Genomic DNA, 27,752 nt, shown 5'->3' with positions numbered 1-27,752 from the left:
ATAGTGAAACCCTTGGACATCCCTTTTCTGAAGCGCCGAGTGAGCAGCAACTACAGAGAAGGAAGTATGGACTGGGTGAGGTGGGTCGAGCCTGTAATCCCAGTGCTTTGGTTTTTTGAGAAGCCAAGGCAGGAGGATCACTTGAGGTCAGGAGTTTGAGACCAGCCTGGACAACATAGGGAGATCCTCATCTCTTAAAAAAAAAATTGACTGGGTATGGTATCATCCATCTGTGGTCCCAGGGGAGGATGAGGTAGGAAGACTTCTTGAGCCCAGGAGTTTGAGGCTGCAGTGAACTGTGATTGTGACATTGTACTCCAGCTTGGGATGGAGACCTAGACCTTGTCTCTTAAAAAACAGGTGGCACTGGCCAGGCGCAGTGGGTCACACCTGTAATCCCAGCACTTTGGGAGGCTGAGGCAGGCGAATCACTTGAACCCAGGAGGCGGAGGTTGTAGTGAGCCAAGAGTGTGCCATTGCACTCCAGCCTGGGCAACAAGAGCAAAACTGCATCTGAAAAAAAAAAAAAAAAAGCAGGTGGCATGAAGTGTGTAAATGACATGGATGACAGAATGACTTTTTATCCATTAAGTGGGTAAAAAGTTGCAAAATATGGCCGGGCGAGGTGGCTCATGCCTGTAATCCCAGCACTTTGGGAGGCCAAGGCGGGTGGATCACGAGGTCAAGAGATCAAGACCAGCCTGGCCAAGATGGTGAAACCCCGTCTCTGTTAAAAATACAAAAAAAATTAGCTGGCATGGTGGTGCCCGCCTGTAGTCCCAGCTACTCAGGAGGCTGAGGCAGGAGAATTGCTTGAACCCAGAAGGCAGAGGGTGCGGTGAGCCGAGATCGCGCCATTGCACTCCAGCCTGGGTAACAACAGCGAGACTCCGCCTCAAAAATAAATAAATAAATAAATAAATAAAAATAAAAATACAAAGGTTGCAGTGAACCAAGATCAAGCCACTGCACTCTAGCTTGGGCGACAGAGTGAGACTCCGCACCCCCCCCCAAAAAAGTTGCAAAAGATACAAAGGGAATGAAAAATATCAAGGAAACACCCAAAAATATCATATATTAACAGGTGTAAGAAGTCCACTTTAAACTCATTGCAAAGATTACCAGTCAGATAGAGTGTGGGATTCTAGGGAATTTGGTGGTCACAGAGTTTTTTTTTGTTTTTTTTTTTGTAAAGATGGAGTTTTGCCATGTTGCCCAGGCTGGTCTCCAATTCCTGGAATCAAGCTGCCTTGACCTCCCAAAGTGCTTGGATTACAGGCATGAGCCACCACACCAAGCTAAAGGTCTCAAGTCTGTCTTGAAAATGCCAAATTTGACCAGACACCATGGCTCATGCCTGTAATCCCAGCACTTTGGGAGGTCAAGGCAGGCGGATAACCTGAGGTCAGGAGTTCAAGACCAACCTGACCAACACGGTCAAACTCCATCTCTAGTAAATACAAAAGAATTAGCCAGATGTGGTGGCACGTTCCTGTAATCCCAGCTACTTGGGAGGCTGAGGCAGAAGAATCGTTTGAACCCGGGAGGCAGGGGTTGCAGTGAGCCGAGATTGCACCATTGCACTCCAGCCTGGGCAACAAGAGTGAAAACTCTGTCTCAAAAAAAAAGCCAAATTGTATCCTGCTTCTAAACCTTCACACTGGCTATTCCCTCTCCCTTAGAACACCCATTGGAATATTTGCAGAGCTGACTCTTCTCTGTCAGGTCTCTGGTCAGTTGTCCCCTCCTCAGAGACCTTCCCTGATCCCCCGTTTCAAAAGCCATCTCCCCCACCCTGGAAAACTGAGTGGCTGAAGTGCGAGGGGGATGGAGAAAAACTTCATTGTATGCCATCTTGCACTCTTTGCATTTCAAACCAAGTGAATTTATTACCCATTCAAAACTATGTGAATTGAACAAATTAAAAATTTTTTAAAAAAACAAGCAAAGTAGTGATTTTCTCACCACATCCTCCTGTTTTAGTTTCTTCCTGACGCTCATCAGTCTCCAAGATGACTTTTTAATTTTTTTATTACTAATTACAGATTGGGTCTTGCTATGTTGCCCAGGCTGGTCTCAAACTCTTGGGCTCAAGGGATCCTCCCACTTCATCCTCCCCAAGTGCTGAGATTACAAGTGTGAGCCACTGTGCCTGGCGAGACGACTTTATTTATTTATTTATTTAAAGATGGGGTTTCACCATGATAGCCAGGTTGGTCTTGAACTCCTGACCTCAGGTGATCCACCCACCTTGGCCTCCCAAAGTGCTGGGATTACAGGTGTGAGCCACTGCGCCCGGCGACAACTTTATTTATTGATTCCCTTGTTTGCTGTGTCTCTTGACCAGGAGGTCAGCCCCAGTGGGGCAAGGATCTCCTGGTGGGTCAGCCTGATTCATGGCTGTGAGGCTGAGGCCTGGCACACAGCAGGTGCCAAATAACGTATTTGCTAACAGACTAGGCAAGTCACGTTTGTTTGTTTGTTTACAAGAAAATGTATTTGGAATCACTTATGTAAATACAATTTAATAATCAAAACTCTACTTCCCCTCAAAAACAGATGAATAATAAGAAGGAAAGAGGTTATTGGACTAGGAGATCTCTCAGAATCTGTTCAGCTCTGAATATTTCAAAAACATTTGGTTGGGGAATTTTTTGTTGCTTTTTATTTTCTTTTTCGTTTGGGGCTTTTTCTTTTTAGTCTGGGTGATGGTGGAATTTCCCCTCTCGTAAGACTTATCTGTGAGAGGGAAGTAAGAGAAGGAGAAATAAGCATGTTGGGTTCCTACACTGGCCTGCCTTCCTTCCGCCGGCACATGTGGCTGTGGAAGGGGTCCGTTTTCTTCTTTCGTTCTGTTGAGGCCCCAGTGGAGCAAAGGATCCCTAAAGGACAACAGCTGTCAGGCCTCCATGTCCAAGGCAGAGCCCAAATCCGTGGCGGTGGGCTTCCCAGCCCCATCCTGCCCCTTCTGTAACACATAATGTGGGAGAAGGTCATTGGAAATTCTGTCTTCCCTTTCCTTTGAGGGACCACCCTACCCATCTCACAATCCATTACGGTTTGAGTGGAGTGGACCCCAACCCCCAACCTGGCCAATCAGAGACACAGTGACTGATCAGGCATGTGACCTGGTGTGGCCAATGAGAACCAGCTCCGAAGGACCACTCCTGCAACTCCCAGGAAATTGGCAGACTCTCTCCACTCGGGAGGTTAGGTTGCTGGGCGATGAGCCTGGAGCTGCATGTCTCAGCTACCTCAAGAGAAGACCCTGAAAGAGGATGAATCCAACTCGAAGAAAATAAAAAGAAGAGCCCATGCATGATGACGCAGTCTGTCAGCTGGATGCAGCCATGCCTTCAGGCTCTGAATACTTCAGTTACATGGCCCAGTAAATTCCCTGTTTTGCTTTACCAGCTTGAATTGGGTTTCTGTGGCCATTGCTCACAACTCAAAAGAAAACTGACAAATACCTCCTTCAGCTGCTGAGAAATTATCAGCAATCCTCCCTCATCCACATGATAATAATCAAACTCCCTTTTCTGCCATGCAAAGGCCTTGGGGCTCAGCCAGGCCTAGTGGCTTACGCCTGTAATCCCAGCACTTTGGGAGGCCGAGGCTGGTGAATCACCTGAGGTCAGGAGTTTGAGACCAGCCTGGCCAACATGGTGAAACCTAGTCTCTTCTAAAAATACAAAATTAGCCAGGCGTGGTGGCACGTGCCTGTAATTCCACTACTTAGGCGGCTGAGGCAAGAGAATCGCATGAACCTGGGAGGCGGAGGTTGCAGATTGCGCCATTGGACTCCAGCCTGGGCAACAGGAGCAAAACTCCATCTCAAAAAAATAAAAAAGGCCTTGGGGCTCTAAACCCAGCTTCCTCACATTTCTTCCTTGATCCCACTCCATGCCGTTTTCCACCACCACCTCTTTGGATATCTCCAAAATCTCCTTAGCTATCTGGGCCCCATTCCAGCTTCTCTCATCTAAGACCTGGACCATACTCATATATGTCCTGATGGTATCTGCTGTGCATCCGGGCGTTAGAATTAGTCATTAGCATTCCCTGAATGTTTCTACCTTATTCTTGGATGTGGGAGGCCCTCAGGATGATGTGGCAATGTGGGCATTGCAGGGCCCACATTTCTTGGAGGGGAATCACAGTATCTTCTCTGCATCTGTGTCTCCCTCATCATGCCTTGCACAATGCTTCAGGGCCAGGAGTTGGAATGTATTAATATAGCAAACTGGCTGGGTTGCCGTGTAATCTCAGCACTTTGCGAGGCCAAGGCAGGAGGATCCCTTGAGCCCAGGAGTTTGAGACCAGCCTGGGCAACATTGCAAGACCCTGTCTCAAAAAAAAAGAGAGAAAAAAAGAAAAGAAGCTGGGTGCGGTGGCTCATGCCTGTAATCCCAGCACGTTGGGAGGCCGAGGTGGGTGGATCACAAAGTCAGGAGTTCAAGACCAGCCTGACCAACATGATGAAACCCTGTCTCTACTAAAAATACAAAAATCAGCTGGGTGTGGTGGCATGTGCCTGTAATCCCAGCTACTCAGGAAGCTAAAGCAGGAAAATCACTTGAACCTAGGAGGTGGAGGTTGCAGTGAGCTGAGATTGTGCCACTGCACTCCAGCCTGGACGACAGAGCAAGGCTGCATTTAAAAAAAAGAGAGAAAAGGAAGAAAAGGAAGGAAGGAAGGAAGGAAAGAAAAAAGAGGAAAGAGGAAGAAAATATATCAGGCAAATCTCTTATCGTCACTGGCTTCAATATCCCTGTCACTAAGAGGGGTAGGGGGGCTCCTCTCCTAAGAGAAACATCAGAGAACACAGATTCTTACCTCTCTGCACTCTTCTGAGAGCTGGCAGAACTTAGAATAAGCTTCAGCGATGACAGTGGCCCTGGAGAACATATGAAGGCCCTCAGGAGGGGACCCTCCTCCTCCCACCCCACCGCCATTCCACCCCACCCTTCCTCACCCCAACTTACTTGCAGTCCAGCCCTCCCCCGGGAGGTAAATCTGGGATGTCCTCTAAGGCCAGAGTCCTGAAAACTGTGTTCAGGCTTGGGAGCTCCTGAGCAGAGGCACACAGTTCTGAAAAAGAGTTAAGAGTTAGGCTGGGCACAGTGGTGCACACCTGTATCCCAGCACTTTGGGAGACCGAGGCGGGCGGATCACTTGAGGCCAGGAGTTCGAGACCCAGCCTGGACAACATAGTGAAACCCCATCTCTACTCAAAATATAAAAATTAGCTGGGTGTGGTGGTACATGCCTGTAATCCTAGCTACTTGGAGGCTGAGGCCGGAGAATTGCTTGAACCCAGGAAGACGGAGATTGCAGTGAGCCCAGATTGCCACTGCACTCCAGCCTGGGTGACAGATCGAGATTCTATCTCAAAAAAAAAAATTATGGAAGAGCCCACGAGGGCCAACCACCCCTCCAGCTGGGCCCCCGAGCCTGCTCACCAGCGATTCTACGGCCCAGGGCTTCGTCCAGTGCTAGCTCCCTCCTGATCGCCTCCTCAGAAGGCCTAGGAGCCCCCGTGAAGCAGACCAGGATGCAGGTCATGTTGTCCAGGCTGCCCTGAAGCCGGTGGAGAAAACGGAGACCGATGGGGGAGAGCCGAAGGCAGAGCTTACCAGCAATCCCCAGGTTCAAGTCCCCCACTGCAATCTGGTTATGCCCATTTGTCTCGTCTCACCCACCTGCTAGTCCTCTCCTACTGGGACCTAACTATGTCCTATCCTAGGCCCTCCTTATTGAGAGAACAGTGCCCTTTCCCTACAGCTCCGCCCGTTCTGATGTTCACCTGCTCTTCCACCTTCCAGTACTAATCATATTTCAGGCCCCGCTCCTACGACCTAGAACCGCTCCATTCCAAAAGCCCATGCCCTTTCTCTTAAACCCTTTCCACTAACTCTTGGCTGGTGCCTCAAAGCATACTTCAGGCTCCGCCCCCTGTATTTTGACCCTGCCCACTTCAGGCCACGCCCTCCGCTTGAGACCCACCCCCTCCTCTAGCTTTGCTCTTGCCTCTCCATCAAAGCCCTCCTCCCCCAAAACCCGAGGCTCTCTCCCTCTGAAGCACCAAGCCTCAAAGATACTACGCCCCACCCCCAGGACCTTGCACAGACACGTGTCCAACAACTGCGCGCAGAGAAGCTCTGGGGCCAGGCCCAGGCGGAGACGCGAAGCCACCAGTCCCGCCAGGGCAGCACCAGACATAGTGTCCCAGACGCCATCAGAGGCCAGGAGCATGAACTCGTCCTCCGCCTGGCGTACCAATGCGGCCACCTCAGGCTCCGCAGAAACGAGTTGTAGCTCGGGGGGCCTCCCCGGAGCCTGCTTGTAGGCAAAGTCGCCCAACGCTCGCGACACCGCCAAAGAGCCCTCGACGCGCCGGCGGCGGATGGTGCCACCCGCGGCGTGGATGCGCTCGCGTTCCCGAGGTCGAAGGGGCCGGTGGTCCTCGGTGCTGAAGGCCACGGCGCCGGCGCGGCTCAGCACGGCGCGGGAGTCACCGCAGTGCGCCAGGTACAGGAACCGCGGGGAGACCAGTAATGCCACGGCCGTGGAGCCGCCCGTTTCCACGCGGGGCCAGAGGGAGCGCAGGCGCTCGTCGGCGCTCAAGAAGGCTCGGCGCAGCGCCTCGCGCACGCCCTCGGGCTCGCCAGGCTCCGGGCCCAGCTCCTCGAGCACATGGCCTGGCAAGTGGCGTGCACCGAAGCGGGCAGCTCGAGCCCCACCGTGGCCGTCGAGGATGGCAAAGAAGGCCCAGCCTGGGGGCAGACCAGGTAACGAAAGCCAAGTGCAGTGAGCGTCCTCCATGTGCGCGCGCCAGCCCTGCGCTGCGCTCGCCCCAAAGCGCAGGCCCCACGACGCCGCGGCACCCCCGTGCGGCCGCTGGGCGCGCCGCGGCGCTGTCAGCAGAGACCGAGACCCATCGGGGGCCCTGCGCCCCCACTCCTTCTCCTCTTCCTCCTCCGCCTCCTCCTCCCTCTCTTTTTTCTTGCAAGTGGTCCAGAGGAGACTCTGCAGCTGACGGGCCAGGGCCGCCATCCTACAGCCCTGGGATCAGGAGGGCTCCACCCTGTACACCTGCTCCATTAATCCCCTCTGCTGTGAGATTTTAAATCACCTAAATCTCCTTCCTGTCCTTTGACCTGCACTTTAGGCGGGTTACTAGAAGGAATTTCACTTCTGGGTCTCCTCTCTCCTGTACCTACAAATTAGGGAAAAAAAAAAAGATAATACTGTACCAGTAGCAAACTGATAAGTAGCACTCATCATGTGTCACACAGTTATACATCATCATCTCCAGTTTACAGATGGAAGAAGAAACGGAGTCACAGAAGTAACCGGTGTTCCAGGGAAATTAACTCGAGAATCTGTGTTCTTTTTTTGTTTTGTTTTGTTTTTTTGAGACGGAGTTTCGTGCTTGTTAACTCCGGTTGGAGTGCAATGGCGCGATCTCGGCTCACCGCAACTCCGCCTCCTGGGTTCAGGCAATTCTCCTGCCTCAGCCTCCTGAGTAGCTGGGATTACAGGCACGCGCCACTATGCCCAGCTAATTTTTTGTATTTTTAGTAGAGACGGGGTTTCACCATGTTGACCAGGATGGTCTAGATCTTTTGACCTCGCAGTCCACCCGCCTCGGCCTCCCAAAGTGCTGGGATTACAGGCTTGAGCCACCGCGCCCGGCGAATCTGTGTTCTCTACACAACACGCAGTCCAAGCTCCTCTCACCTCAGTGGTACAGTCCCCAGCCTCAAAACCTGTAAATACTATACTTGGCCGGTCGCGTGGCTCATGCCTGTAACCCCATCACCTAGGGAGGCCGAGGCAGGCAGATCGCTTAAGCCCAGGAGTTTGAGACCAGCCTGGGAAACATAGCGAGACCCTGTGTCTATAAAAATTAAAATTTAACCGGGCGTGGTGGAACGCGCCTGTGATGCCAACTACTCGGATGGCTTAGGTGGGAGGATCACCTGAGCCCGGAAGGTCGAGGCCGTGATCACACCATTGCACTCCATCCAGCCTAGGCGACAGAGCGAGACCCTGTCTCAAAAAGCTATATATATTTGTTTTTTCTTTACTTTTTTTAGTTCGACTCTTCCTCTCTGGGGCTTCGGTTATTTTCTCTTCCGGGCTCCACCCATCCAGGATTCAAGCACACAGCTCCAGACCTGTCTAATTTTCGCAGACCTGGCATCGCCTGGAGTTCCGACCCCACCTAGTCATATTTGAATAATTCCCAGTTGCTTTAGCCCCGCATAATGTTTGAGCTCCTACGCGTGCTTCAAAAGTTTCTGAATCGTTTCTATCGGCCCCCTTTTTCGATCCCTCTGCAAATCCAGGCTCCTACCCTACCTCAGAGCATTAGAATCTTTCCACCCCCCTTCAATGGCACCCCTAGCTCCGCCCTCCCATCCTCTCTGCCAAGGCTCCTTCACCATCCTCTCCCAGGTCCCACGTCTGACTCCAGGCCTCCGCCCCTCTTCCCCTAAAGGCTGCGCCCTCTGCGGTCTAGGCCCCGCCCTTCAGGCCTCTTTCCATTTTTTCCTGATCCCATAGCCCACCCTCGTGGCTCCGCCCCTTTAGTAAGTAGGCCACTCCCCTCTGACTGCTCCTCGTCGTTTCCCCGCCCCTCGCCCGCCCTCTTTCCCCGCCCCTTCCCTCCTCTGGCCACGCCCCCGGCCGCTCGCTGCAGTGCTTTCCCCACCGCGGCCCCGCCCGCCCCCGCCGAGCCGAGCACAGGGCGGCGGCGGCGGCGGCGGCGGCGGCGGCTGGAGCAGCCCGGGAGGAGGAGGCGGCGAGGATGGCAGCGGCGTCGTGGGCGCGGCGGAGATGAGCGCCTGCGACCCCGGGCCCAGGGCGGCGCAGCCGGAGTGGGCGGGGGTCCCGATGCAGGCCCGAGGGGGGCCATGGGGCAGGTCCTGCCGGTCTTCGCCCACTGCAGTGAGTAGAGGGAGGCTCGGGCCTGGTGTGGGCCCCAGAGGTCCGGGTGGGGTACTCCCTGGTGTCCCCTCGGCGCTTGCCCGCGGGAGAGCCGGGATTGGGGGGAGGAGGCAAAGGAGACAAAGGAAGCTCTCCCCTTCCCCCCCGCTTTGGCGGTGACGGGGACAGCCTGACCCGGAGGACCTGGACGAAACAGGGCGGAGGTGGGGGGGCACTGAGAGGGCAGGCGGGGGGCGCGTTGCGCTCTGGGATATACCGCCCGGCCCCGCCCGGGAACGAGGACGTGCGTGGGGAGCTGTCCCCTGGCTCTGGTGCTGGCCGCAGCTGGCGGGGAGGGATTGAACGGAGGGTAAAGCCAGGATGGAAAACAGGGGTCTGACTCCCCATCGCTCGTCTTCTCATCCCATCCCCATTTTCTGCCCAAGAGGCAGCCCCGACCTTGCCCAAACTGTCCAACCCCCTGTCCCGGGAAAATAGCCATCGGTGGGCTGGGGGCAAGGACTGATGGGTCCTTAGCGGGATTTACCACTTATTAATGGTAATCCTGGGAAAGACTGGCACCACTCCAGGCCTCCCATTCCCCAGCTGAGGAAACGAGGTGAGAGCACAGGGCGTCAGATTTCAATTTCCAAACCGCATTGAGCATCATCTATGTGCGAAGCGCTGAACTAGCTCTAAGTGGGGTGGCCTGATCCTCACAATCTCTGAGCTCACAGTTCTAACAGTTCATGTCTACCGTTCTCTGTCCCACACATGGGGGTTCTGACAACTGGGGATTTCAACACCCTTAGATCTAGCCACTTCCATGTCTTGGGTGTCCAGATGCTAAAATTCTAAGAATTGGTGATTTCAGCATTTTCGAATATCATCTCAACATGCTAAGATCTTGTCCTTATTTCGGCTTACAAAGCGAGGACTATCTCATCTGTCTCTCTCCACCCCTCTTACCTCTCTGCCCTCACCTCCCACCCCTCTCCTCCTCATTCACTCCTCTCCAATCACATCTTCACACCTCTCTGTTCCTCAAAGATGCCAAGCATGATGCCTGATTCAGGGCCTTTGCATTGGCTTCCTTCTCTACCTGGAAGACTTCCCTGAACATCTGCAGGGCTTCCTCACTTCTTTCAGATCTCTGCCCAAACGTCGTCTTAGCAGAGAAGCCTTCCTGATCACCCTATGAGAGACACACAGCTTCACCTTCTTCACTTTATCTTCCCCTACCTTTCTTTACTTGGCACCGTAGGCTCATCTGCACCTAACATCATATATTCACTTGTTTATTGTTTGTCTCTCCCAAAGAGTGTCAGCTCTAGGAGGGCAGGGATTTTGTCTGTTTTGTTCACAGCTGTATATCCAGGACCTAGAACAGTGCCTGGCACGTAGTGGTGCTCAATAAATGGTTGTTGAACGAATGAGTGAATTGAAACCTCCTAAGACTTTGAAGACTCTAAGATTCCCGGATTTGGACTTCTAAGACTCTAAGTTTCATCAGGCAGTGATGCTAGGTTTTACAGTCTGTGTGCAGAATTTTCTAAAAGTCCCGTGATTCAAATATTCTAAGATTCCAGGACTGGCACACTTCTGTGATTCGGACAGTCTAAGCTTCTAAGAGTCTTCGATTCTTTCCCTCTCGCAGAAGAAGCTCCGTCTACAGCCTCATCAACCCCTGATTCCACAGAAGGTAAGTGGAGGAGAGCTTGTGAAGGGGTTCAGGGGTGGGCAGCTCAGGGGTCTGCTGAGAGAAACAAGGTTCTCCCTCACCTGCTGCAGGAGGGAACGACGACTCCGATTTTCGGGAGCTGCACACAGCCCGGGAATTCTCAGAGGATGACGAGGAGGAGACTACGTCGCAGGACTGGGGCACCCCCCGGGAGCTGACCTTCTCCTACATCGCCTTTGAAGGCGTAGTGGGTTCTGGAGGTCGCAGGGATTCAACTGCCCGCCGCCCCCGACCCCAGGGCCGCTCAGTCTCGGAACCACGAGACCAGCACCCTCAGCCCAGCCTGGGCGACAGCTTGGAGAGCATCCCCAGCCTGAGCCAATCCCCGGAGCCTGGACGCCGGGGTGACCCTGACACTGCCCCTCCATCCGAGCGCCCTCTGGAAGACCTGAGGCTTCGGTTGGACCAGCTGGGCTGGGTGGCAGCCCGGGGAGTGGGATCCGGGGAGGACTCTTCCACCAGCAGCTCTACTCCGCTGGAAGACGAAGAACCTGAAGAACCTGATGGATTGGAGGCGGGAGAAGCTGGGGAAGGTGAGATGTCGGAGGTGCTGGGACTGAAGTCAAGAGGGGTGGGTGGTTTCTTCTCAGGGCACCTCCAAGAAGAAAGTTCACAGCCTTCTCTTTCTACCGTGCCAGATCTGGACCTACGACTCCAACTTGCTCAGCCCTCGCCGCCAGAGGTCTTGATTCCCCAGCTCAGTCCGGGCTCTGGGACACCCCAGGCAGGAACTCCATCTCCATCCCGATCGCGAGATTCGAACTCTGGGCCTGAAGAGCCCTTGCTGGAAGAGGAAGAAAAGCAGCGAGGGCCACTGGAACGAGAGCCAATAAAGGGACAGTGTCTCGATAGCACGGACCAATCAGAATTCACGGTGGAGCCACGCCTTCTAGGTAAGCAACATGTATGAAGATGCTGCATTGGACCCCAGGAGGCAAAGAGTGAGAGGATTTTGAATTAAAGGGGCAAATCCCTCAAGGAACAGCAAATAGTGGAGAAGGGAGGAGGTATTGCTATTGGCTAGATGTGATAAACTCTGCCCTTTTAAAAAATTTCCCCGGACAGGCAAGTTGGCTCACACCTGTAATCCCAGCATTTTAGAAGCCCGAGGTGGGCGGATCACTTGAGGTGAGGAGTTTGAGATCAGCCTGGCCAACATGGTGAAATCCCGTCTACTCGGGAGGCCGAGGCAGGAGAATCGCTTGAATCAGGAAGGCGGAGGTTGCAGTGAGCAGAGATCGCGCCACTGCACTCCAGCCTGGGTGACAAGAGTGAGACACCGTTTCAAAAAATAAAAATAAAATAATTCTCCCTCTTCTGGAGTGCTCCTCCTAGTGGCTGATTTTGGACAGGCCAAATCCCTGAAGAAATAACACTTCTCTCCTTATTTAGATGTGACCGCAGAATATTTATAACTAAACTGTGTGCTTTTAAAAAACTATTCTTTTTGGCCGGGCACAGTGGCTCATGCCTGTAATCCTAATACTTTGGGAAGCCGAGGTGGGAGGATCCCTTGAAACCAGGAGTGCAAGACCAGTCTGGGCAACACAGAGAGACTCCACCCCTATTTGAAAAAACAAACAGCCGGATGGGGTGGCTCATGCCTGTAATCCCAGCACTTTGGGAGGCCGAGGCGGGTGGATCACCTGAGGTCAGGAGTTCGAGACCAGCCTGACCAACATGGAGAAACCCCCTCTCCACTAAAAATACAAAATTAGCCAGGTGTGGTGGCACATGTCTGTAATCTCAGCTACTCGGGAGTCTGAGGCAGGAGAATGGCATGAACCCGGGAGGCGGAGGTTGCGTGAGCCAAGATCACGCCACTGCACTCCAGCCTGGGCAACAAGAGCGAAACTCCGAAACTCCGTCTCAAAAACAAACAGAAACCCTCTTCTGACCACATCTATTAGCCAGTTGTAAAATGACCCAGCCTTACTATAAAATATGCTCCGCCTCCAGGAACAGCTAGGGAGTGGGTAAAGACACCACTGCTTTTGGCTGTTTACAACACGGTTCCATTTTTGGAATTGTCCCCACCTCTATGGACAACCATTGGCTGAGTCCAAAGGGGCCCCGCCTCCCTACTCCTGTCCTCCGGGTTCTACTGAAGTGGGCAAAATCCCTGAGAAGCAGCGGTGTCCCCAGCCTCTCACTCGGAGCCGAGATGGGGAGTAAAGGTGGGCTTGCGGGACGGGCTGGACGGGGACTGAGGTCGGCGGAACGCTGTCCAGACTCACCCTTAGCCCCCGCACATCTGGGGCATGTTTATTATCGGTCTGATTCCCCAGTGCTGCAGGCAGGGGCTAGCGGGCCGAGGGGCAGTCTAAGGAGGACCTGGAGGAAGCCTGGGGTCCCTTCTCCTCCGCGCCAGCACTTTGGGGCCCAGGAGCAGGGAGGTCCCCCTCCCCCAGCCTCGGGCCCAGGCAGTGCTGTCACTCAGCGGCCAGACGGGCCAGAACAGCTGCTGCGGGGAGGCCCCCTCCCCCCAGCGTGCCTAAACTTAGCCCCCGCCTCAGGCGACCTGGTCCCTCCCCCACTCACTTGGGCCGGCCACTAGGAGCCTGCCTGGGGGTCCCCTGCTTTGGGAGGAAGGGGGGCTGCCCTATTTAGAGGTAAATGAGAGGAGATGCATTGGAAGGATATGGAAGTGAGGGATGCGCTTCTAACAGGGACCGTCGAGAGGTCAGCTGGATTGGAGGGAGGGTGGGAGGATGGAGGGGATCTGCAAAGAAATAGAAAGGTACCAAGCTCCGGCTTTTTAGGGCTCAACGGAACGCAGACTTCTAAAGTTCCTTTTATTTTTAAGTGACGAAGTCTCCCTCTGTTGCCCAAGCTGTAGTGCCCAAGCTGTAGGCGGGATCTTAGCTCATTGCAACCTGGAACTCCTGGGCTCAAGTGACTCTCCCGCCTCGGCCTCCCAAGTAATTGGGACTACTACAGGTGCAGACCACCATGCTCTGCTAATTTTCTTATTTTATTTTATTTTTTTAGAGACGAGGTCTCATGTCCAGGCTGGTCTGGAATGCCTGGCCTCAGGTGATCCTCCCACCTCGGCCTCCCAAAGTGTTGGGATTACAGGTGTGAGCCTGTAATGGGATGAGAGGAAAGTTGAGGCACAAAGATCACTGGTCAGGGCTCAGGCTGGGTTTAGGAGACGTGTTTAAGGGTCTCAGAAAAGGGTTAGAAATCTGAGTTAGGGCCTGGAAAGGGGTATGGAGTTATTAATACATTGAAGACTTAGAAACACGTGTTGCTAAGGGTATCAAGGGGATATCACTTTACACCTGACAGACTGGCAAAAGTTAAAAAGAATAACCCATTCCAGGGCAGGATGCTGGGAAAATATCTTTTTAAATTTTTTTTAAGACAGTGTTTTGATCTTCTTGCCCAGGCTGGAGTGCAATGGCACGATCTCTGCATGTCTCACTGCAGCCTCTGCCTCCTGGGTGCAAGACATTCTGCTGCCTCAGCCTCCCAAGTAGCCGGAATAGTAGGTGGAACATGTGCCACCACACCCAGCTAATGTTTGTATTTTTAGTAGAGACAGGGTTTCCGCATGTTGGTCAGGCTGGTCTCGAACTCCTGACCTCAGGTGACTGTCCGCCTCAGCCTCTGAGATGCTGGAATTACAGGCCTGAGCCGACATGGCCGGCTTTTTTTTTTTTTTTTAAAGGGAGTCTTGCTCTGTCGCCCAGGCTGGAGTGCAGTGGCACAATCTCACCTCACTGCAACCTCCGCCTGCCAGGATCAAGCAATTCTCCTGCCTTAGCCTCCTGAGTAGCTGGGACTATAGGTGCCTGCCACCATGCTTGGCTATTTTTTTTTTTTTTTTTGTATTTTTAGTAGAGATGGGGTTTCACCATATTGGCCAGGCTGGTCTTGAACTCCTGACCTTATGATCTGCCTGCCTTGGCCTCCCAAAATTCTGGGATCACAGGTGTGAGCCACTGTGCCTGGCTGGAAAAAAGATCTTTCTCTTGCTTCTTGTGGAAATAAGAACTGTTACGGTCTTACTAGTTAGCAGTGTTTCAAAATTTATAACATTAAAATATACATCTGACTGGACACGGTGGCTCATGCCTGTAATCCCAACACTTTGGGAGGCCGAGGCAAAGGATCACTTGAAGCCAGGAATTCAACCTGGGCAACATAGTGAGACCCTTTCTCTACAGAATATTTAAAAATTAGTCTGTCTGGGCATGGTGGCTAATGCCTGTAATCCCAGCTACTTGGGAGGCTGAGGCATGAGAATCTCTTGAACTAGAAGGCAGAGGTTACAGTGAGCTGAGATTGTACCACTGCACTCCAGACTGGGTGACAGAGGAAGACTGTCCCCCCATCAAAAAAAATTAGCCAGATATGGTGGTACCACCTGTAGTCCCGGTTGCTAGGAGGCTGAGGTGGGAGGACTGTTGGAGTCTGGGAGATAGAGGCTGCAGTGAGCCATGATCATGCCACTGCACTCCAGCCAGGGTGACAAAGTGAGACCCTGTCTCTAAAACTTAAAAAATATGGCCGGGCGCAGTGGCTCATGCCTATAATCCCAGCACTTGGGGTGGGATTGCAGATCACGAGCTCAGGAGATCGAGACCATACTGGCTAACACAGTGAAACCCCGTCTCTACTAAAATACAAAAAATTAGCCGGGCGTGGTGGCACATGCCTGTAATCCCAGCTACTTGGGAGGCTGAGGCAGGAGAATTGCTTGAACCTGAGAGATGGAAGTTGTGGTGAGCTGAGATCACACCATTGTACTCCAGCCCGGGTAACAAGAGCGAAACTCTGTCTCATAAATAAATAAATAAATAAATAAATAAATAAAATACAAGGCTGGGTGTGGTGGCTCATGCCTGTAATCCCAACACTTTGGTAGACTGAGGCAGGAGGATCACAGGAGGTCAGAAGTTTGAGACCAACCTGGGCAAAATGGTGAAACCCCATCTCTACCAAAACATAAAAAAGTAGCCGTGTGTGGGGGTGTGCGCCTGTAATCTCAGTTACTTGGGAGTCTAAGGCAGGAGAATTGCTTGAACCTGAGAGGTGGAGGTTGCAGTGAGCCAAGATTGTGCCATTGCACTCCCGCCTGGGTGATAAAGCAAGACTCCATCTCAAAAAAAAAAAAAAAAAAACCATAACCAGTCCACCCAGCAATTCCACCCTGGGAATCTATCTCAGAAATAGTTGCTCTAGGAGGTGAGAATATTTGTTGAAGGATGTTGCTTGCAGTCCTGGTTGCGGTGAAGGGGTTAGGAAACAATAGATACATGGTTAAGTAAAATGAGTGATAGTACAGCTACACCGAGGAATACTATGCAGCTCTTTAAAAGAATGAATTAAGGCCGGGTGCGGTGGCTCACGCCTGTAATCCCAGCACTTTGGGAGGCCCCGGCGGGCAGATCACCAGATCAGGATATCAACACCATCCTAGCTAACATGGTGAAACCTCGTCTCTACTAAAAATACAAAAAATTAGCCAGGTGTGGTAGCAGGCGCCTGTAGTCCCAGCTACTCAGAAGGCTGAGACCGGAAAATCGCTTGAACCTGGGAGGCAGAGGTTGCAGTGGGCTGAGATTGCACCACTGCACTCCAGCCTGGGTGACAGAGCAAGATTCCGTCTCAAAAAAAAAGAGAATGAATTAAGGCCAGGCCTGGTGGTGCATGTCTGTAATCCCAGCACTTTGGGAGGCTAAGGCAGGAGGGTGGATTGCTTGAAGCCAGGTGTTTGAAACGAACTTGGCAAACGTGGCAAAACCCCATCTCTACTAAAAATAAAAAAAAATAGCTAGGCGCAGTGGCATGCTTCTTAGGAGGCTGAGGTGGGAGGATAGCTTGGACCCAGGAGGCTGAGGTTGCAGTGAACCAAGGCACCATGGCACTCCAGCCTGGGCAACAGAGTGAGACTCTGTCCAAAATAAAAATAGGAATGAATGAATGAAGAGGTAATCGGGGATGGTGGCTCACACCGGTAATCCCAGTGCTTTGGGAGGCCAGAGGTGGACGATGACTTGAGTGCAGAAGTTCGAGGCTGCAGTGAATTATGATCACGCCACTACATCCAGCCTGGCGACAGAGGGAGACCCCGTCTTTGTAAAAAAAGGGGAGAGGGAGCTATTTCAGTTGATTAGGAGGAAAAGAAGAGTGAAGTATGTATGATGCGGAAAAGTGTGTGTACGATTCCATTTTTCTTTCTGTTTTTTGAGACAAAGTCTCGCTTTGTCGCCCAGGCTGGAGTGCTGTGGCATGATCTCAGCTCACTGCAACCTCCACTTCCCAGGTTCAAGCGATTCTTCTGCCTCAGCCTCTCAAGTAGCTGGGAATACAGGCACACACCACCATGCCTGGCTAATTTTTGTATTTTTAGTCAACACAGGGTTTCACCACGTTGGCCAGGCTGGTCTTGAACTCCTGACCTCAAGTGATCTGCCTGCCTTGGCCTCCCAAACTGCTGGGATTACAGGTGTGAGCCAGCACCCCCAGCATAATTCTGTTTTTCATAAGAAATGACCAAGATGTATTTCTGTGTCCACACATAACTATATGGCGAGGAGTAAGATTAGGGGACTTGCTAGATGGTTAACTTGGGTTTTCTAGGGAAAGAAAAAGGGAGGTAAGCATGGAAAAAAAGGCCACTAAAAATTTGAAAATCAGGCTGGGTGCTGTGCCTCACAACTATAATCCCAGCACTTTGGAAGGCTGATACAGGAGGATAACTTGAGGCCAGGAGTTTGAGACCAGCCTGGGCAACACAGAGAGACCCTCACCTCTAAAGACAAAACAAAAACAAAAATTAGCTAAGCATGGTGGCAGACACCTGTAGTCCCAGCTACAGAGGAGACTGAGGTGGGAGGATCGCTTGAGCACAGGAGGTCAAGGCTGCAGTGAGCTATGATTGTACCACTGCACTCCAACCTGGGTGACAGAGTGAGACCCTATATCTCAAAAAAAAAAAAAAAAAAAAAAAAGTCAGGCACAGTGGCACACATCTGTAATCCCAGCACTTTGGGAGGCTGAGGCAGGTGGATCACAAGGTTAGCAGTTCAAGACCAGCCTGGTCAAGATGGTGAAACCCCATCTCTACTAAAAAAAAACACAAAAATTAGCCGGGCGTGGTGGCAGGCACCTGTAATCCCCGCTACTAGGAAGGCTGGGGCAGAAGAATCACTTGACCCGGGGGTGGAGGTTGCAGTGAGCCGAGATCTCACCACTGTACTCTAGCCTGGGTGACAGAGTGAGTCTCCATCTCAAAAAAAAAAAAAGGAAATCAGGTTATGCTCAAACAGGTGTGTTGAGAAGTCATTTTTCAGCTGTAGGACAGGGAAAGGGAAGTGAAGAGACCAGCCAGGTCAGGCCCAAGCCCTGATGCCCACGCCCCTCCATAGTGGCGGACCTGCTGTACTGGAAGGACACAAGGACGTCAGGCGTGGTCTTCACAGGCCTCATGGTCTCCCTCCTCTGCCTCCTGCACTTCAGCATCGTGTCTGTAGCTGCGCACGTGGCTCTGCTGCTGCTCTGCGGCACCATCTCTCTCAGGGTTTACCGCAAAGTGCTACAGGCCGTGCACCGGGGGGATGGAGCCAACCCTTTCCAGTGAGAACCCCTGGCCCCTGCCCTGAGCCCCTGGACCTCAGGACCCCTGACCCTAGAGCATGACCTATGACCTCAGATCAGGCATACCTCCCACCCGGCCCCTGACCCTAGAGCATGACGTATGACCTCAGATCAGGCATACCTCCCACCCGGCCCCTGACCCTAGAGCATGACGTATGACCTCAGATCAGGCACACCTCCCACCCGGCCCCTGACCCTAGAGCATGACGTATGACCTCAGATCAGGCATACCTCCCACCCGGCCCCTGACCCATCTTGATTGTTCTTCATCCCAGTCCTCTAACCTGCACTTCAGTCCTAATCTAATTCGAACCTGGTGCCTTTCATCCTGCATCCCTGACCCAGACCCTGACCTTAGCCCTCTGCATGTGATTTGTCTGAGATGCCCCTCAGTCCTAACTCTGGTCTCCCGACCCCCATTCATCGCCCTTCTGTCAGCCATCCCTGCACCAATCTGAGCCAGTCACCCACTGAGTCACCCCACACTCCAGACTCCTTTGTCCCCGCAGGGCCTACCTGGATGTGGACCTAACCCTGACTCGGGAGCAGACGGAACGCTTGTCCCAGCAGATCACCTCCCGCGTGGTCTCGGCAGCCACGCAGCTGCGGCATTTCTTCTTGGTAGAAGACCTCGTGGATTCCCTCAAGGTGGCCTGGAGCTCTCAGTCCCTCCAGGGCTCCCCCCATTCACCTCTGCCCTGCTAGGGGGTGGGAGGGCAATGGCTGGGTAAATTCACAGCCTGGGAGGGAGTGCCCGGTGGGCTCTGCTGACCCTGACCTTCACCCCCAGCTGGCCCTCCTCTTCTACATCTTGACCTTCGTGGGTGCCATCTTCAATGGTTTGACTCTTCTCATTCTGGGTGAGCTAGGAAGGCCATGAGGGGCAAGGTGGGGAGTTGGAGTCTGGTGGGGGATGGATCTCCAGATGGAACTGTTCATCTCTCGGGAGCACCCTGACGCCCGCCATCTCTGTGCCCACAGGAGTGATCGGTCTATTCACCATCCCCCTGCTGTACCGGCAGCACCAGGTGAGTGTGGCACCCTCAGCTGTCAGCACCCCAGCTAAACATGGGGGGTCTGACTGTCTCCTTCCAGAACCAGGGTCTCATTGACACAGGTATCCTGGCTTCAGCACCTTCTCAATACAGCGAGAGCCTAACTAACATGTCTCATCAGCACCTTCTCAATACAGCGAGAGCCTAACATGTCTCATCGGCACCTTCTCAATATGGCGAGAGCCTAACATGTCTCATCGGCACCTTCTCAATACGGCGAGAGCCTAACATGTCTCATCAGCACCTTCTCAATACAGCGAGAGCCTAACTAACATGTCTCATCAGCACCTTCTCAATATGGCGAGAGCCTAACTAACATGTCTCATCAGCATCAGCCAAGACAGGTTTTTTGGTTTTGTTTTTGTTTTGAGACAGAGTCTTGCTCTGTTGCCCAGGCTGAAGTGCAGTGGCACAGTCTCAGCCCACTTCGACCTCCACATTCCGGTTCAAGCGATTCTCCTGCCTCAGCCTCCCAAGTAGCTGTGACTACAGGCATGTGCCACTACACCCAGCTAATTTTTTTTTTTTTTTTTTGAGATGGAGTTTCGCTCTTGTTACCCAGGCTGGAGTGCAATGGCGCGATCTCGGCTCACTGCAACCTCCGCCTCCTGGGTTCAGGCAATTCTCCTGCCTCAGCCTCCCGAGTAGCTGGGATTACAGGCATGAGCCATTATGCCCAGCTAATTTTTTGTATTTTTAGTAGAGACGGGGTTTCACCATGTTGACCAGGATGGTCTCGATCTCTTGACCTCGTGATCCACCCGCCTCGGCCTCCCAAAGTGCTGAGATTACAGGCTTGAGCCACCTTGCCTGGCCAGAAATTTTTGTATTTTTTTAGTAGAGATGGGGTCTCACCATGTTGGCCAGGATGGTCTTTATCTCCTGACCTCTTGATCCGCCCACCTTGGACTCCCAAAGTGCTGGGATTACAGGCGTGAGCCACCGCACCTGGCTTTTTTTTTTTTTTTTTTTTTTTTGAGACAAAGTCTTTGTTACCCAGGCTGGAGTGCAGTGGCAGGATCTCAGCTCACTACAACCTCCACCTCCTGGGCTCAAGAGAGTCTCCTGCCTCAACCTCCAAGTAGCTAGGATTACGGGCACATGGCCACCATGCCCCGCTCATTTTTGTATTTTTAGAGAGATGGGGTTTCACTATGTTGGCCGGGCTGGGCTCAAACTCCTGACCTCAAGTGATCCACCCATCTTGGCTCACTGCAACCTCCACCTTCTGGGTTCAAGTGACTCTCCTGCCTCAGCTGCCAGAGTAGCTGGGACTACAGGCACGTGCCACCATGCCCAGCTGATTTTTATATTTTTTAGTAGAGACTGGGTTTCACAATGTTGGCCTGGCTGGTCTTGATCTCTTGACCTCATGATCCGCCTGCCTGGTCAGCCTCTCAAAGCTGGGATTACAACGGTGAGACCCCAAGGCCAGCCTGCAAGGACCTATCTTAAAAAAAAAAAAAAAAAAAGGTGCCGGGCATGGTGGCTCACGCCTGTAATCTCAGCACTTTGGGAGGCTGAGGTGGGCGGATCACCTGAGGTCAGGAGTTCGAGACCAGCCTGACCAATATGGTGAAACCCCATGTAAAAAAAAAAAAAAAAAAAAAAAAAAGGCTAAATATCTTATGCCTGTAATCCTAGCACTTTGGGAGGTGGAGGCAGGCAGATCACTTGAGGTCAATAGATCGAGACCAGCCTGGCCAAGATGGTAAAACTATTTTTTTTTCTGAGACAGAATCTCACTGTGTCGCCCAGGCTGGAGTGCAGTGGTGCAATCTTGTCTGTAATTAGCTTGGCATGTTGGCGCACACCTGTAATCCCAGCTATTTGGGAGGCTGAGACAGGAGAGTTGCTTGAACCCGGGAGGCTGAGGCTGCAGTGAACCAAGATCGTGCCACTGAACTCCAGGCTGGGTGACAAAGCAAGACCCTGTCTTCAAAGAAATAAAAAAAAATAATAAAATAAAAAATATACAAATCAATCCACTCAGAGACTTGTCAACCAATGGCAATTCGGTCTGTTCGACACACATGCAAACTCACTCAAAGATTAACCATCGTGCCCAGGACACAGCCTCACTGCCAGATACTTGTGAGTTCCACCTGACATCACTCTCCACACGGCCCAGCTGACTGACCCTACAACTGGCATCTCTGGCATCTAGTGTATTCCATGAAGTTTAGAGCCAAGGGTGGCGTGGTGGGCCACCCCTCACAACTCCTGATTTGGAGGCTGGGGAGGAAGCAGTCTCCTATGTGAGCTAGAGCAGAACCCCCTCCAATCCCTTCTTTCACCATTTTTTGGTCTCCGCAGGCTCAGATCGACCAGTATGTGGGCTTGGTGACCAATCAGTTGAGCCACATCAAAGCTAAGTAAGAGCATGGGCCGGAGGTGGATGGGAGGGGGAGGTGGGGAGCTCGGGAGCTCGGGAACTCGGGAGCTCGGGAGCCCTTCCTTTCTACTCTCGCTACGCCCAATCTTCTGGAGTAATGTCCCCTTGAGAAGGTTGAGGAGGTAATTCCAATGCAGGCCACTAGGTGGTGAGCAGGAGCGGGCTTTGGGCTTTCTGGCAGTTTCCCACCCAGCTTTCCCCGTAGTCCCCAGGTGCCCACCCCACTTCTCTTGCCCCACCTCGTGATCCCACCTGTTTCTCCTTCAGGATCCGAGCTAAAATCCCAGGGACCGGAGCCCTGGCATCCGCAGCAGCCGCAGTCTCCGGATCCAAAGCCAAAGCCGAATGAGAACGGTGTCTCTACCCGCGGGACGCCTACCCCCACCCCCAGCAGCCCTCTGCCCCCCCTCCATTTCCCGACCCCCTCCTCGACCCGAGCCTTTTCCCTGTGGGTGTCACGATCACTCCCACTAGGGAATCTGCGCTAATTGCCTGGGCGGCCAGGACTACATTTCCCAAGAGGCTCTTCTTCAGGAGTCCAGGAAAGACGCGGCACCTTGGCCGCGGGGCCTGCTGGGACTTGTAGTTACCCGGACAGGGCACCGCCCTGCATTTCCGTGACCCGCCGCTGGAGACGCCGTGAGGCGTTGGTGTCTCCTGGACGCCACTAGCCCCAAGCCGGGGCTTTGCATGGGGCCCAGGGGAGGCCTGAGCTTGGATTTACACTGTAATAAAGACTCCTGTGGAAAACCCGAGGCCTCCTGTGCTTCCAGAGCCCTCCAGCTTTCACCTTGCTGCACTGAAATGCACTTAAGTGACACTGCAGAAGAACCTTCCCCATCTCTGGGGAGGAAGCGCCCTCTGCCATCTGTAAGTTATGAAATGACTGTGGGGAGACCCGGCGCGGCGGCTCATGCCTGTAATCCCACCACTTTGGGAGGCCAAGGAGGGCCGATCACTTGAGGCCAGAAGTTTGAGACTAGTCTCGCCAACATGGTGAAACCCCATCTCTGCTAAAAACAGAAAAAGTAGCTGATGTGGTGGTGCACACCTGTAATCTCAGCCACTCAGGAGGCTGAGGCATGAGAATTGCTTGAACCTGGGAGGTGGAGGTTGCAGTGGGCCAAGATTGCACCACTGCACTCCAGCCTGGGCAACAAAGCGAGACTCTGTCTCAACAAAAAAGAAATGATTGAGGGGAAGAGGCTGACGGACCACCCATTCCAAGGTTAGCCAAGCCTTGGCAGCCACTTCCGATCCCTGTGCTCAAGGCAGACATCACTAATGGATCCCACACCCTGCCTACTGCGTAGCCACCTCCTATGTGTCCATCGACTTCTGGATGCCCCTTCCCCGCTCAATCTAACCAAACCTCTTCCTCATCCTATCTGATTTCCAACTAAGAGGTGTCCTCACCACCCATGTTGTTTACCAGGCCAGACACCCGGGTGTGGCTCTGGACTTCCACATACTCGCCTCCCACAAATAATCAGTCATGATGCTGTGTCTCTTCTGCCTCCCAGTCTTCTCTCATCCACCCACTTCTCTCCATCCTGATTGCCTCGGAAACAAATGCAGGGCCTCCCTGAACTTCCAGTTTCAAAACTCACATCTGTAATCCCAACACTTTGCAAAGCAATGTGGGAGGATTGCTTGAGTCCAAAAGTTTGAGGCCACCCTGAGCAACATAGTGAGACCCCCCATTCTCTGCAAAAAAATAAAAAATTAGCTGGGCATGGTCATGCACGCCTGTACTCCCAGCTACTCCGGAGGCTGAGATAAGAGAACTGCTAGAGCCTAGGAGTTCGGGGATACAGAGAGCTGTGATCAAGCCACTGCACTTCAACCTGAACGAGAGGGAGACCCTGTCTCTAAAAATCTACAGGATTGGCATGGCGGCTCATGCCTGTAATCCCAGCACTTTGATTGGGAGGCCAAGGTGGGCAGATCACTGAGGTCAGGAGTTCCAGACCACCCTGACCAACACGATGAATCCCTGTCTGTACTAAAAATACAAAAATTAGCCGGGTGTGGTGGCAGGCACCTGTAATCCCAGCTATTCTGGAGGCTGAGGCAGGAGAATCACTTCAACCCAGGAGGCAGAGGTTGCAGTGAGCCAGGATCATGTGACAGAACGAGACTCCATCAAAAAAGAAAAGAAAAGAAAAGAAAAGAGAAAAGAAATCTAAGCTGGGAAAGGGGGAAGCAAAGGGATGGTTGGGGCACTGGGAAGAGATGGAGGTCTAAAGATCCACAGACCTGGCTTTGAATCCTGGCCCCACCACCCCTCGGCTGTGTGACCTTGAGCACATGACTTGACCTCTCAAAGCCTCAGTTTCCTCTAATGGAATACTGACATTAGGCCAGGCACGGTGGTTCACACCTGCAGTCCTAGCACTTTGGAAGGCCAAAGTGGGAGAATCACTTAAGGCCACGAGTTCAAGACAAGCCTAGGCAACATAGCACGACCTCATCTCTACAAAAATATTAAAAAAGAAAACTGTCAATGATAACTATACCTACAAGTAAAGTCCTTGGCATGGGGCCTGGCATATAATAAATGCACAGTAAGCAGTTATAATATTGTTTTCCAGCCTGGCCTGGTGGCTCACGCCTGTAATCCCAGCACTCTGGGAGGCCAAGGCGGCCAGATCAGGAGGTCAGAGATCGAGACCATCCTGGCTGACATGGTGAAACCCTATCTCTGCTAAAATACAAAAAGTTAGCCACCATGCCAGGCTAATTTTTTGTATTTTTAGTAGAGACAGGGTTTCACTGTTAGCCAGGATGGTCTGGATCTCCTGACCTTGTAACCTGCCTGACTCGGCCTCCCAAAGTTCTGGCATTACAGACGTGAGCCACTGCACCTGGTGAAACAGCCTTATTTCTTTATTGTTGAGATGGAGTCTCGCTCTGTTGCCCAGGCTGGAGTGCAGTGGTGCAATCTCGGCTCACTACAACCTCAACCTCCTGGGTTCAAGGGATTCTCCTCCCTCAGCCTCCCGAGTAGCTGGGATTACAGACATTTAAAATGTGCAAAAAAAACCATGCCTGGCTAATTTTTGTATTTTTCCTTGTGATGGTGTTACATCATGTTGGCCAGGCTGATCTTGAACTTATAATCTCCAGTGATCCACCCGCCTCAGCCTCCCAAAGTGCTGGGATTACAGGTGAGAGCCACCGCACCCAGCAGAAACAGCCTTTACTGAGCTCCTCCCAGTTGCCTCATCCAGTGTCAGACGTTTATATTATGATTTCTCCAGTGAGATCAGTTGTACTAGTCTGGTTATACAAATGAAGAAACTGAGGCTCAAAGAAGGATAGTGAGGCCAGGTGCTGTGGCTCACAGCTGTAACCTTAGCACTTTGGGAGGCCAAGGCAGGAGGATCGCTTGAGTCCAGGCGGTCGAGGCTGCAGTGAACCATTTTCGTGCCACTGCATTCCAGCCTGGGAGACAAAGTAAGATTCTGTCTGGAAGAAGAAGAAGAAAGAAAAGGATAGTGATAATATTCCTTTATTCATTCCACAGACATTTACTGAATATCTGCTATGTTCTCAAGCACTTTTTAGGCACTAGGGATACAGCAATGGTCAAAAACAAAAGTGCTTGGGAGGCTGAGGTGGGAGGATCACCTGAGGTCGGGAGTTCGAGACCAGCCTGGCCAACATGGTGAAACCTCGTCTCTATTAAACATACAAAACCGAGCTGGGTTTTGGTGGTGGGTGCCTGTAGTCCCAGCTACTCGGGAAGCTGAGGCAGGAGAATCACTTGAACCCGGGAAACGGAGGTTGCAGTGAGCTGAGATCACGCCACTGTACTCCAGCCTGGGTGACAGAGTGAGACTCTGTCTCAAAAAACAAACAAACAAAACCAAACTGCATAGTTTCATGGTACCGATATTCTAGCAGAAACAGACAGACGCTAAGCAAATAATAGACACAGAAAATGGCCTGTGGTGATGAGAGTGTTGGGGAAACATGTAGCAGGTTAAGGGGATAGAGTGGCACAGCTCGCTTTTTTTGTTGTTGTTGTTTTTAGAGCAAGTTTCCCTCTTGTCACCAAGGCTGGAGTGCAATGGCGTGATCTTGGCTCAATGCAGCCTCCGCCTCCCGGGTTCAAGCAATTCTCCTGTCTCAAGTTCCTGAGTAGCTGGGATTACAGGCATGAAACACCACTCCCGGCTAATTTTTGTACACTTGGTAGAGACCGGGTTTCACCACATTGGCCAGGCTGGTTTCGAACTCCTGACCTCAGGTAATTCGCCCGTCTCGACCTCCCAAAGTGCTGGGATTACAGGCGTGAGTCACCTTGCCCGACCACTCTCTATTTTAAACTGGGTCGTCAGGGAAGGCCACACTGAGTGCTGATATTTGATTAGATGACAGAGTGAAGGGAGGCGGTGAGCCATGGAAACATGTGAAGAGTGGGGAGATCCAGGCTAAGGAATCAGCAAGCACGAAATCTCTGTGAAGGTAGCACGCTCGATGCGTGCAGCAAGACATCTGTATGCTGGCAGCCAAGAATATGAGGGAAGAGGAGTTTGTGAGTCAGGATCAGAGGGGTCATAGGGGCTGGATTACAGGGATTTGTCAAGCAGGGTGAGAACTTTGACTTTTACTCTGAAATGGAAGTCATGGGAGAGTTTCACGCAGGAGAATGGTATTTTGCTGAAGAATCACTGACTTAGAAGATTGAAGAATTTTTCGTGGTGAGTACACTAAAAGCCCAGATTTCACCACGATGCAATCAACATATGCATGTAGAAATCGGCACTTGTACCTCCTAAACATATACAATTTAAGAAAAAAGAATCACATTTTTGTAATAAAAATTATAACACAAGTTCGAGTTCCCTAAGTGGATGAGCTGTTTTAACTGGGACATGGTACTATCCGTTTCTGAGCCTGTCTGTTTCCCCAACCATAAAAAGAAGTCCAGAAATCGATTATGTCGAGTGTTTAAACTCAATCGAGATACGATGTCTGTTATCACCAGCACGGAGGACGGACCCTGGAACTCCGTAGACGCTCAATAAACGTTTGAATGAACGCGGAGCTCTATCGAGCCACGCAATTCCACAAAAGAACAGCAGGTGTCGCACCAGCCCTATAGCCACCTGCCCAGAGCCTTCGGGGCCAGGGTGAATCAGACTCTAACAGGAACCCACTCACTCCTCCGCAGAAGGAGAATTCGGAATTTTCCGAGAAGGCGATTCTGAATGCCGAATCATGAATCTCTCCTCTTAAAAAGCTGACTTTTCATCTTGGGAAAAGGGGGTCCTGGGCCCTTTAACAGCTTGCCAGGTGCTCAGCCGCTGCTTCCCAGAATGCGTGGCGCTATGTAAATGAGACGGTTTTGTGAGCGAGGATGATTCATGCTATGCGAAGCGAAGGGAACATTTTATAAGGACATCCGTCATGATAAATGAGTAGGGAGAATTTATAACCCTTGAAGCCAACCATCTCTCACTTCCCTCAAGGAGTACGACCGTAACTCTAAAAGGTAAGCATTTTTGATCCTTATATAGCTTCTCTGGAAACACAGCCTTCGCCCGGATGATCCTCAGTGGTCTGGGGTGCAGGCTTCAAACCTGTAGCTGTCTAGCGACAGAGTGGTTCAATTCCACCTTTCGGGCGACCGTTACTACCCTTTTAGCTGCGCCGTCTTTCTCAAACCCGACTTTGTTTTACTGATTGCTCGGGACGCGCTCCTCCAGCCTGCACCTGGAGAGGTCGCTGCAGCCCTCCTCATCGCAAACTATTCTCTGCCACTCCGATCTCTGACTATCTTTACTTATTTCCCCCTCCGGAGTATCAAAAACCGCTCCAAAAGATGGAGAAAAACTCATCTACACAGTTCTGGGATATTGGCAGTTTGGAAATTACCCTCGATTTCTCCCTTTCAGTTGCTTACTCATTCAGTCATTTGCTCACCCATTTAGTTAATCACGCATGCACTTATTAATCAAATACTTGCTCATTTGTTCATCTGTCAGTCACTCATCAGAAAAACATTTGC

At 52.0% G+C, this 27,752-nt stretch overlaps 2 protein-coding genes and 1 non-coding gene across 5 annotated transcripts; 2 read left to right on the top strand and 1 right to left on the bottom strand.

Moving 5' to 3' along the window:
• Positions 1–1,863: 1,863 nt before the first annotated feature.
• On the bottom strand, positions 1,864–7,067 carry PPM1N (protein phosphatase, Mg2+/Mn2+ dependent 1N (putative)). Of its 2 annotated transcripts, none has more exons than XM_002762242.7 (5): positions 6,121–7,067; positions 5,463–5,580; positions 4,986–5,091; positions 4,837–4,897; positions 1,864–2,968 (listed from the first exon to the last, which is right to left on the bottom strand). In XM_002762242.7, the coding sequence occupies exons 1-5, from the start codon at positions 7,054–7,056 to the stop codon at positions 2,900–2,902; spliced, it is 1,290 nt and encodes a 429-aa protein (XP_002762288.2). In that variant the 5' UTR covers positions 7,057–7,067; the 3' UTR covers positions 1,864–2,899. The 2 variants fall into 2 exon arrangements, with proteins under 2 accessions (XP_002762288.2, XP_035140578.1); XM_035284687.3 differs by having other exon boundaries at positions 6,280–7,067.
• A 1,674-nt stretch (positions 7,068–8,741) lies between these two features.
• On the top strand, positions 8,742–22,483 carry RTN2 (reticulon 2). Of its 2 annotated transcripts, XM_003735607.6 has the most exons (10): positions 8,742–8,955; positions 10,592–10,636; positions 10,726–11,208; positions 11,314–11,568; positions 18,055–18,262; positions 18,793–18,931; positions 19,074–19,143; positions 19,265–19,311; positions 21,655–21,713; positions 22,001–22,483. In XM_003735607.6, exons 1-10 carry the CDS (start codon positions 8,922–8,924, stop codon positions 22,080–22,082), a joined length of 1,422 nt encoding a protein of 473 aa, XP_003735655.4. In that variant the 5' UTR covers positions 8,742–8,921; the 3' UTR covers positions 22,083–22,483. The 2 variants fall into 2 exon arrangements, with proteins under 2 accessions (XP_003735655.4, XP_035140577.2); XM_035284686.3 differs by lacking the exons at positions 8,742–8,955; positions 10,592–10,636; positions 10,726–11,208; positions 11,314–11,568 and adding an exon at positions 12,773–12,852.
• A 4,800-nt stretch (positions 22,484–27,283) lies between these two features.
• Positions 27,284–27,370, top strand: TRNASTOP-UCA (transfer RNA opal suppressor (anticodon UCA)). The gene has a single exon. It is a non-coding gene; the product is annotated as a tRNA-Sec (tRNA).
• The last annotated feature ends 382 nt before the right edge of the window (positions 27,371–27,752 follow it).

This window comes from Callithrix jacchus, chromosome 22 (genome assembly GCF_049354715.1).
Source record: "Callithrix jacchus isolate 240 chromosome 22, calJac240_pri, whole genome shotgun sequence".
Lineage (NCBI taxonomy): Eukaryota > Metazoa > Chordata > Mammalia > Primates > Cebidae > Callithrix > Callithrix jacchus.
The sequence above is the reverse complement of the archived record's forward strand: the minus strand, read 5'-3'. Positions and strand labels throughout refer to the sequence as shown.

Excerpts from the sequence above, each read along its gene's own strand:
- PPM1N (XM_002762242.7), bottom strand. The coding sequence starts at position 7,056 with ATGGCGGCCCTGGCCCGTCAGCTGCAGAGTCTCCTCTGGACCACTTGC. Across the intron at positions 5,581-6,120 it reads TGGACACGTGTCTGTGCAAG|GGCAGCCTGGACAACATGAC; the intron begins GTCCTGGGGGTG and ends CACCGGCTTCAG. Across the intron at positions 2,969-4,836 it reads TCTCAGAAGAGTGCAGAGAG|AAGGGGCAGGATGGGGCTGG; the intron begins GTAAGAATCTGT and ends TATGTGTTACAG.
- RTN2 (XM_003735607.6), top strand. The coding sequence starts at position 8,922 with ATGGGGCAGGTCCTGCCGGTCTTCGCCCACTGCA. Across the intron at positions 19,144-19,264 it reads TTTGACTCTTCTCATTCTGG|GAGTGATCGGTCTATTCACC; the intron begins GTGAGCTAGGAA and ends CTGTGCCCACAG. Across the intron at positions 19,312-21,654 it reads TGCTGTACCGGCAGCACCAG|GCTCAGATCGACCAGTATGT; the intron begins GTGAGTGTGGCA and ends TGGTCTCCGCAG.